The 11056-nt window shown below is 34.7% G+C and overlaps 2 protein-coding genes across 3 annotated transcripts; both read left to right on the forward strand.

The window, feature by feature from the left end:
• The first annotated feature begins 269 nt into the window (after positions 1–269).
• Positions 270–6670, forward strand: LOC106774248 (ubiquitin receptor RAD23b-like). 2 transcript variants are annotated; one of them, XM_014661179.2, is made up of 12 exons: positions 270–468; positions 1123–1284; positions 1678–1716; positions 1802–1875; positions 1954–1998; positions 2563–2740; positions 2843–2977; positions 3065–3127; positions 5343–5390; positions 5467–5576; positions 6080–6158; positions 6262–6670. In XM_014661179.2, the coding sequence occupies exons 1-12, from the start codon at positions 403–405 to the stop codon at positions 6376–6378; spliced, it is 1116 nt and encodes a 371-aa protein (XP_014516665.1). In that variant the 5' UTR covers positions 270–402; the 3' UTR covers positions 6379–6670. The 2 variants fall into 2 exon arrangements, with proteins under 2 accessions (XP_014516665.1, XP_022641791.1); XM_022786070.1 differs by lacking the exon at positions 6262–6670 and having other exon boundaries at positions 6043–6145.
• Positions 6671–7701: 1031 nt separating this feature from the next.
• On the forward strand, positions 7702–8680 carry LOC106773030 (ylmG homolog protein 1-1, chloroplastic). The gene is made up of 2 exons (XM_014659706.2): positions 7702–8413; positions 8482–8680. Exon 1 carries the CDS (start codon positions 7764–7766, stop codon positions 8379–8381), a length of 618 nt encoding a protein of 205 aa, XP_014515192.1. The 5' UTR covers positions 7702–7763; the 3' UTR covers positions 8382–8413; positions 8482–8680.
• The last annotated feature ends 2376 nt before the right edge of the window (positions 8681–11056 follow it).

The following is an 11056-nucleotide window of genomic DNA, read 5'->3' on the forward strand; positions in this document are numbered from 1 at the left end:
TTAAAAAAAATTATAAACAAAAGGAGGTTTCATGTTATTTTAAAGATTAGACAAAAGAGTTTGTAATCATAAATCAAAGATTAGACAAATCAGAGAATAAACTATAAATTTATACACATAAAATAAAGTTAATATTTACGGTAGAATTTGCTTATAAATTTAAATAAGATAAAAAAATAAGGGTTTATAAAATAAAGGTTTTAATAAATTATAACCAATATATAATAGTTAATTAAGTAAAAAAACAACATTATATTTTACATGCGAGGTTGACGTGTTCATCTCTACATACAACTGCAACAGACTAGATTGTTTCTCTCTCTAGTCTAGGGTTTCTCCCTCTACTACCGTACCTTCATCGGATCGCTGCCGTTTCCGGCGCCATTCCGATAATTCGGCGACATGAAGCTCACGGTGAAGACTTTGAAAGGCAGCCATTTCGAAATTAGGGTTCAGCCCTCCGACACTGTCAGTAATCTCCATCTCAATCCAGCTCTCTCCCCCTCTTCCCCTTTCCACGCACTCTCTCTCATTTTCCTTACCTCTTCGGTATCAGTATCTATTGTTATCCTCCATCGTTTCATTTCCACTGAGTACTGTGCCGATTGATGTGGTTCATTTTCAAATTTTGGAACCCAACTTTTTCTCCATTGGTTTTCAAGTCATTGCCTATTTGTTATTGTTCAAACTCACCCGCCATTGATTCTGTTTGTATTTGTATCACATACTCTTATTTTATTTCCCACCAACAGCTTACAAATTCATTTAGTGTTTCGTTGATGCTAGTATTGCTTTTATTATTTCATTAGTATTGAAGGATTTTGTATGTTCCTGGCGTGATACTTAGTCTCCAAATGCCGATGTTATTTTGGGTATTATTGAAGACTGCTGGTACTGTATTCACTGGTTTCATGTGTTTTGCCCCCTTGAATATGATTATAATCCCGATTCTGTGCTCTCTATTTTGTTTTAATATCAATTTATGGTTATAATATGAATGTATTACTGGGCTTTATGTGATATTCAGTAAATTTTAGACGTGTTATTTTCCAATTATGTTGTTTATCCGCTGAAATTGTTGTTATTTATTTAGATAAAGTTTTCCTGCTTCCTTCACATCAGGTTATGGCTGTCAAGAAGAATATTGAAGATGTACAGGGCAAAGATAATTACCCGTGTGGACAGCAATTGTTGATTCACAATGGCAAGGTTTTGAAAGATGAAACTACATTAGTTGAGAACAAAGTCTCTGAAGATGGCTTTCTTGTTGTTATGCTTAGCAAGGTATATTTCTTCCTTAAAAATGCTTTGGCAAACAAATGCATAGGCAAGCTACTTGCTTACTGGCTGTCATTTCAGCTCATATTTTTACCCTGTACTAGTCATTATACATTGTTGATAGTGAAATTTATTTGTTTAATTTTTAGATACTGAGATTTATTGATTTAACAAATTTAATTGATAGCAATCTTTTGCTTGGATTCTCTCATTCTCTGATATTTTTGTTTTGACATTATGAGAGGCATTAGATCCTGTCATATAGTATCTTTTACGCTGTTTCAATTCGATAAACTCAATTAAGACATTTTTCTTTCAATAAGCTTTAGCATTTATATGGTAAGAAGCACAGTTTACCTTTTTTTACCACAATTTGCCATTTTACTTCTCTATTTTCAGAGTAAAGCATCAGGTTCTGCTGCAGCTCCATCTGTTCAGGTATGTAATTACTCGTTCAATTGTTGAAGTTTTCTTTCTTTTCTAGTTTTCTTTATCTGTATTAAATATGGTGAAATCATGTCAGCCTGCCAGCAGTCCTGCTACAACTGTATCAACATCCAATTCCAACCCAGCTTCTGATCCTCCAGTGCAGACCCAGTGAGTCTACCTTTGAGGAGGTTGATTTCTATACTTGCAAGCCACATTTTTCTTTATTTATTATATCCGGTTTTGCAGGGCTGCGAACAACACCACATCTAGCACGGATGCCCCAACTACCAAGTATGGTTTTTGTCTCTACATTTTTCTTAAGATACTGTTAATAAATTCCACTGAATTTTTTAATTCCGGATGCCATAATGTACTCCCATAAAATAGTTAATGAGTGAATAACAATGAATTATGGTTTGGATCTTTAGTTCNATAGGAACAATTTGTCATACTTTGAATTTTAATATTTAGTGTTATGGTTTTTCTTTTTCTCATGGGCTTTGCGATTGCTGCAACTGTTTAATCAAAGGAATTAGTTTGATCTCGACGTTATGATACCTGAAGCAGTCTATTTTTTTATTCAAATAATTTTACTGAATCTTTAGGGGGTTCATTTGGTTATTGTAGTAATCATTTAAGTAAAATTTGATATTTGCTGAACCTAGTTATTATGTAATGTAAGATGTTTTGTCGCTGCTTTTATCATAACCATGGTGTTATCTTTCTTTTTCTTTTGGCCAGTAAACATTGTTGGGATGAGTTGTTTTTTTTTTTTTTTTTTTTATTTTATTTACATTGTTCCCTTTCCTATCATCAAAAAGCCTTCTAAATATTGTCTCTTCGTCATTTTTTCAGTGTTTCTGCAGACACTTATGGTCAGGCTGCATCGAATTTAGTTGCTGGTAGTAATCTTGAGCAGACTATTCAACAAATCATGGACATGGGCGGTGGCAATTGGGACAGAGACACTGTTAGTCGTGCTCTTCGGGCAGCTTATAATAACCCAGAGCGGGCAATTGATTACTTGTATTCTGTATGTCTCTTAACTGCTTGTAGTTTTTGTCAGCTTAAATTTTCTGTCGCACATGTCTGGATTAAGAAATCTTTGTTTTTTTATGTGCCTGTATTTCAAAAGGGAATCCCTGAAGCAGCAGAAGTTGCCGTGCCAGTTCCTAACTACCCCGGTAGTCAAACAACTGAAACAGCTGGGATTCCTTCTGGAGCAGTTCCTGTAGGACCTAATTCATCTCCTTTAAATATGTTTCCTCAGGTAAAGCTTATGGTACTAAATGGATCAAAAATAATTTCATCTATTTCTGTTATTTTTGTGTTTTACATCAAGCTGAAATTCTTTCAGGAGACAATTTCAAGTACTGGGGCCGGACTTGGATCTCTGGACTTCCTTAGAAATAATCCCCAGGTGAGCTTGCTGCTCCATCAATTGTTATTCTCTTTAAGTCAGAAGACTTATTCTTGACTAACTAAGTTGTAAGAAGGATATTGGTTAACTTAGTCTATAGGTTCCTATAATACAACAAATTCCATTAGGTAGGTACTTTTAGTGCAAAATGTTAGAGTTCTTACATATGTTGAAGTTTTTGATATAGTCCCTAATGGACTGACTGATTTCAACTGTTAATGTATGCTTTCAGTCTGTCAAAAATGTACGTGGTTCATGTATCACATGCAGAATACATTTAATGTGCATTGGGTTAGTGTCTAAGTAATAGCATAACATGTTATAATACTCAGAATTAGTCCCCACTACTAGGTCTACAAAAAGTAAGTACTATAATCATACCTCAACAAAAATCTTTCCATTTTATTTAAATTCTTTTGAAAGATTCTGTTCTTTCTTTCTAAATTTACCCGTCTAAATTCAACAGTGTTCTGCTGGCCATTCATATCGGCATTACATAATGTTAGGAAAGGACCGAATAAGGAAGTAGCATTGAATAAACCATCAATAATTTAACGTCATGTATTATGTTTGACATTAATCCTTTTTCCCTTTTTGTCTTGTAACCAAAACCGGTTTTTTCTGTAGTAGGATCGGCTACATTAATGAATAGCATCATTGTACTTGTCAAAAGCCAATCTTTCGGAGAGACAATTCTTTTAATGGTTTCTCTCACTTCTCTTGGTTGTCTTCCATCATTAAGTATAGGGTTATCCTCTATTTTATTTGCTGTTCAAAGTTAGGCTTCTTTCTTCAATCACATGTCCAAACCATCTTAGGCACAAATATACTTATTATCTTTTCTTGAAGAGGAGTTACTTCCCCGATTCAAACATTGCTAATATTTTATTTTCTTTTGTGACCTCATCGCATGTTCAATGTAATGTTTCATTCTCAACAACACTTGTGATCTTCTTGTCCTCTATCATCTCCTTTTTATTGCCACCTTAAAACATCACTAGTATGTGTGTGTAATGGTACTTTCCTATTAGCTTAAGATGAACCTTTCTATAATAGATAACCTTAAAACATTCATCCACTTCCGCACAGTTTGTCACAGATACCTAAACTTGTGACATGATATGGATGGTTTCTAATTTTATCATCCAAGGCTAGCGTGGGTCTTCTTTAACTGACTTATGATGTACTTTGTTCCTCTGCATAAAAGGAACGTGAACACGAAGCTTCCTTCCAATCCTTTATGTTACATATGTTCCATAAGTAAAGTTGGTTTTGTGGAGCATGTCCTACCTTGGTATCTCTAACGCATTGTGATTCCGTATACACTTTAATTGACCGCTGTTTATAGTCAGTAGACTGAAAAACGGTTGTTGTACTTTTTTTGTTTGAAGCATAGTTGTCAATACCAAATAGTGGTGCAGAGTGATCGCTCTCACCCCCAACCTAGTGCTATGGCAGATCGTGAGATGAGTGCTATTTTAGATCCTTAATAGGTCTATATGAAAAAGATGGGTCATAAATGCTATTGGCTGGAAATCTCACCAGGAAAAAGATGAGTCTTCATAAGTACTATTGGCTGGAAATCTCACCCGGAAAAAAATGGGTGTCTAGGAAATCACAAACCATGTTGTGGATGTTTGAGGTTGATTAGAAGAGATAAGCATTGGCCGTGGTGGGCAGTGCTGATTGGAGCTGCAACAGTGATGGCTGAGGTTGGCCAGAAGATATTTCTGCAGCGCTGGGCTGTGGTGGGCAGTGCTGATTGGAGCTACAACAGCCATGGGAACACATAACAGAGTACAATGGGAAGTGTGGAAGCTTTGGCTAGGGCATCAAAGAAGAAAGTGTGGAACCAAAAACAAGAGGTTCATAATATAAAGGGGTAGTAGGGGTTTTCCAAGTTTACCCTCACTAAAAGAAACATAAAATGACACTGGGGGGGTAGGGGGCAAAAGTCCTATGGCCATCATGACACTTGGAACGAGGGTGTGATTTGTGCCATGATGGCTGTGACTTGAGTCATCCTGCAATGACTTCTCCAGGATTAGGGTTAACCTGTGACTCACTTCAAATGCATGATATTCACTACTCTGGTTTCAAGCTTTTACCTGTAGCCAACCCCAGCCATTGGGATAAGGCTTCTTGTTATTGTTGTATCTAGCTTCAATCTTAATTCTTAGTTTTTAAGTGACCATTTGTCTGTCTGCTCGTACAGTTTCAAGCTTTGCGTTCAATGGTGCAATCCAATCCACAAATTCTCCAGGTATTTCGTTTTGTCAATTAATTTCCTGACTACTTGACAGTTATTGATGTGTAATGTTTATCACTTTTCTTTCCAGCCTGTGCTTCAGGAACTGGGTAAGCAGAATCCTGGTCTTTTAAGACTGATTCAAGAGCATCACGGGGAGTTTCTCCAGTTGATAAATGAACCTGTTGATGGTTCTGAAGGGTGAGTTTATTTCTTGCTACATGTGGCATATTAAGTCTGTTTTAGATTTCACAACAATTACATAATGGTTCAATTCCATCAATTCCCAAACTACTACTCTACTCTCTCCTAGTTGGTCGTTAAAGTAATTAATTTGTTTGAGTAATCTCTGAAGTATTGAATATATGTTACTTTAGCCCTCCATTAATGTATTTTATTAGTTTAGGGATCAAATTGAAGGATTTTTTAATAGTTGAAGGACTACTTAATTTGATTTCAATTACTTTTAGGACTTCTTGCATAGTTTGTTTTACTTTAGGAACCATTTACGAGAGAGAATAACAGTTCGGCAATAAAATTTATGGTTTACTCGAATTCATCATATGCTGTTCAAATTATTGGTTGTCAATTTTCCCCGTACATGCAATATGAGAGGAACGTTTCTACTTGAATTAGGAGTTTACTTGCATAATTTATATTGACGTAGATTTTGAAGTAGAAACGAATCCATCTTTCTTTGTCAGAGATATATTTGACCAACCTGAGCAAGACATGCCTCATGCCATCAACGTGACTCCAGCTGAGCAGGAGGCAATTGGAAGGGTATGCCTCTCCTTTTTGTAGTTAATACATGTCATTTCCTTTGTTATCTGATAAATTCTTGTTATGTGTGCTGATCGATATTATTTACTTACCATTGGTATAGCTTGAGGCTATGGGATTTGACAGAGCTTCGGTGATAGAGGCATTTTTGGCATGTGACCGTGACGAGCAATTGGCAGCGAACTACTTATTGGAGAATGCCGGAGACTTTGAAGATTAAATCACAATTATACATTCTCTGTGAAGGAAAATAACTGCTGATTGCCTCGCTAAGCTTGGACGTAGGAACTCAACCTCTCTATAATGGATTCCCTCGATGCCATTCGGGGTAACTCTGCTGCGGCTTTAATTCTTTCTTTTTTATGTGCCAAAAAAAGTCGCTAATCTACATTACTCACATTGATTCATAGCTTTCTTTTCCCTTTTTTTTTTCTTTTTTTTTTATAAAATATTAACTTAAATTTGACTTGGATAATATATGGGTTAGAATTTGGATTAGCCCTTCAGTTTCATTTTAACGTCACTAACGTAGAACTAACTAACCATTTCTCTTTAACTTGTTATTCTTAAAAAGAAAAATGTAAATCAGGTTTCTTGCAAATTTCAAACTTCAGATGATTTATCTAAGTGTCAAAGTAATCAATCACGTTTGTGATTCTTTTTGGATTTGGAGTGGAGTCTAGTAAAGATTCTTATGAAGCTTTTTCTTCTAAGAAACCTGCATTTACGTGTTGTCTCGCTATGTTTTATTGTTTATCATTTCGTTTATCTTAAATTATTTGCAAAATTTCAATCATAGTATTTCAAAATGCAAAACAAATTAACGTAATATCTCAAAGAATACTTTATAAAAAATTATGGGTTTCACCTCTTTTAATGTAAGAAAAGTACATTTTGGAGCTGAAAAATACATAATTTTGGATAAAACATTATATTTATTAATTATAAAGTTAATTGCTATTATAGTTAATATATACGTATTATTATTCGTATTTGGTGTAGTTGGCAAAACAAATGTGAAACAAAAGTTACAGTTTTTATGATTATTCCATATGACTTGTTTCAATGGATTTAAAATTGAGATTGCACTGAGGAATCATCAATTAGAGAAGCAGAATCCAATACTAATTAAGGTGTTTCCAGGTTTAATGTTTTCTTTCTCAATCATTAATTAATACACATTTTTACATTTTCTACTTTCTTAATTATTTTACTTTTGGTTCTTTTAAAAATGAAATGATCACTTTAAATTCCAGTATTACAAGAAAACTAATTAACTAACTATTTAGCGTTACTTTAAATATTGACACGTGTCATTAAAAAAATGTTTGAAATATAAAATATTGTTTCTCCAATAACTTGAAGATAAATATTAGAAACAAATTTTTTTTTTATAAGAATGAGATTTTTCCTTTATAAACCTATTTAAGTCTATGAGTAACGAATGTAAGGATAAAAATAAAATATAAAAAAAAATTTTGAATAATATGAATAAAGAGAAGTGAGTTAGTTTTGGAAATATTAGTTTATATAAAAAAAATGTATATTGGGAATAATTTCGTTAACCAAATCCCTAACTTCTGTGTCTCTGAGCTCTATCTGGAGATGGCAATGGCCTCGTCAGTGGCTGTGCATTCGCACGCCTTTCGTTTCCACCCTTTCTTCTCGCGCAGCCCAACACCTTCTTCCTCTGTCTTCAACCTCAGATCTCAACCTCAACCGCTCTGCGTCAAGTGCCATTGCAATCAACCACCGCCACCTGTTATCGCCCCCCGAGAAACCCTCACCGACTGTCTCCGGGGATGCACTCGCACGCTCACCACGCTCGTGGGATTGGCCGTGTTGTTGGCCAAGTCAGTTCCGCTTGGGAATTGGTCGGCTATAACTGCCAACACCGTTTCCACGATGGGACCGCTGTTCTTCGCGGCTGTGCGGGACCGACCGAGCGGGGCGCTGAACACGCCGCTCACGGTGGTTGCAGCTGGGCTGGGGAAATGGCTGGACATATACAGCGGGGTTTTGATGGTTAGGGTTTTGCTGAGTTGGTTCCCGAACATCCCGTGGGAACGGCAGCCTCTGTCCGCAATCCGAGACCTCTGCGATCCCTACCTCAACCTCTTCCGTAACATTATTCCCCCCGTTTTTGACACCCTCGACGTTAGTCCTCTTCTCGCTTTCGCCGTTTTGGGCACTCTCGGCTCTATTCTCCAAACTGCCATCTGATCTTCACAATCAGTCCCTTCTCTTCACCATAGGTATTCTCACTCTCACCTCATTTTCTGTATTTTACTTTCAATACAAATCTCACTGTCTCGTCTTACAGGACATGCTTCGCTTCCGCTGCGCATCTTCTTCATATGAACCAAACCATTGCTATTAGGTTACTTACAGTTTATACTTTGTTTCGTCTATGTGGTTAAGGTTGTTGCTTTTCATTTTCAAATGTACTCTGTTTTGAGTTACCAACTTCTACCTTTATTGAAATTATTTCAATATTACCTTCGCGGAAAATTTCCTGTTCACCCTGCATCAATCATTCCTATTTATTTATGCACGCCCCAACTAATCCGATAACACTCTCTAACTAACCAGATAACAACTATCTGATATGCTTTCACGAACCACTTCGTCTTCATCATTTCATAACTTTATTTGTCAAAGCTTTCAGGTACACTGTCAATTTCTTTCCTTTGGGTACAGAAAGAAAGTACAAAATAGAATCACTTCTGATTTTCTTTTCTCCTGTAGTTCTGAATTTTGGTTCTTTAGTTTTCAAATGCAACGAGGCGCTTAGTTTCCTGATTTTGGTGATCGGTTACGCAACATATTAGTTTTTCAGAAAAGTATCACTACATTAATCTTATTAAAGTTTTAAAAAATCATTACAACTTATCTATTTTATCTGAGTTTCCAACAAAATGTTTGGATTCGTAAAATTTAATTTTATTAACTGTGTTTGGATCCAGCAGAAGCTATACAGAGTAGCTTCAGTGTTTACTGTTTTGGACGTGGAAATAAGAAGATACATGCATTTGTAAGGCAGATACAATTACGCATTAATTGTGTTATTTTATAAAGTTTGATACATCTTGTTCTGTATGTATTTTGTGTGTACTTTGATTCTTGCTAAAGTTTCTCTCACCTCGTGTAGTATGCTCTTCAAGATTATGGTAACTTCATTCCTCTTTCTGTATATCAAACAAGACAAGGTGCCTTTTCATATTATCTTTACATTTCGGTCCATTTGTGTAGAAACTGAATGATTTTTGTTTCCTTCCAGATGTATTTTTAGTTCTGTTTTGATACTCTGCGTATGAGTGATTAAATGTGTCTTCAATCTATTAAAGTAAAAACTGCCACAAAATTTAATTTGTGTGTAGAAGTGTCAAATTTTTTTATGGTTGTTAAATTACTAAAATCATCACTCTGGCGATAAATTTGTGGTTTTACTTAATGGGAGTTAGAATGTTTATAACAGCACAAATCAAAGTGGAATTAGGGACTAGGACAGTTTATAAGTAAATTGTGCAAAGGTCAGGGTAATAAGTAAACCTTTGAAAAATCATCTAATTTATTTTTTGGGTTAGACTACTTCTCAACGTTGAACGGCTCACTTAGAAGTTATGATAACCCCACATCATTCTTTACAAGCTTATATATATATATATATATATATATATATATATATATATATATATATATATTTCGTTACTGTATATTGAAAATATTTTAAAATATATAAGTCTTCAATCGGTGATATTTATGATATTATCTCATTTATAAATTGACAACATATAATTTTTGGATATCAGCATAGTGACACATTTAGATATTGCAGTAGTGACAAGAGCTGAAGTCATTTCTCATTGGGTAAGATTGTGCTATACATCAAATGAGGTCCTTGCGTTTTGTCGGAAGCCAATTCTTTACAGGGGCCACTTAGATTTAAATCTGCCTATGTATTGAAATCTCATGACTTTTGAAATTACATATGACAAGCGACAAGCCAACAATATTTCAAAATCTTTATTAATTGTTGGGTGCATGCCAATGTATTTCGTTAGTTTCCTTCAAAGTCTTTTCAAATAAATGAATGTTTCTGTACCAGTGATGAGTATGTTTTTCGTAAGATACTTTGTTTACTTGTTTTTGAGTATCAGTATCGTCTGTTTAATGAGTGTGAAATGGCATCTACCTTTAAATTTCAGAAAACCATACTACAAGCAATGCTTCTTCATTTTGCTTAATGATGGGACAATGTTGTAACCATGTTTGTAATTAAACAAGTAAAAGCATTGGCTGCTGCTGTTAACAGCAAACCAAATGATATGTCTTGAGAATAAAAGAACTGGTATCTTTGGAGATACGCAAACCTGTATCTAGTGCTAACAATTTCAGCAAACAACTAATTTCTAGGCTCAACTGAACTACCATAACTCATTATTATTGCTACTACTTTGGACTATGGAAACCCTACATTATATTACAAGAAATGTAAAAGGGGAAAAAGAGAAATTTGATTCTGGAAGTTACTGATCTTGTGTTAAACCAAGTAAGTTATAGGCATTAATGCTTACAATTTGTGCACATGTAAATGCCATACAGATAATAGATATTTGTATAATTGCATTGTAGTTGGTATGAACTACTAATATTAAATTAATAATATATTCCAACTAAGCCAAATTTTCATATTATTGTTTCTATAACTCAAGATCTTACACAAATAATTCAAGCTCTTCATTATCATACCAAATTAATGGGTTACATCATACAAATCTATCGAGTTTTAAGAGAGCTAAAGATTTTATAAATAAGAATAATAATTTTAAGAATATAAGTGACAGAAATTCGCAATTTCATTTACTAAACTCATATAAAGAACAAATGACAAACAA

Source organism: Vigna radiata, chromosome 9 (genome assembly GCF_000741045.1).
Source record: "Vigna radiata var. radiata cultivar VC1973A chromosome 9, Vradiata_ver6, whole genome shotgun sequence".
In the NCBI taxonomy this organism is placed as follows: Eukaryota; Viridiplantae; Streptophyta; class Magnoliopsida; order Fabales; family Fabaceae; genus Vigna; species Vigna radiata.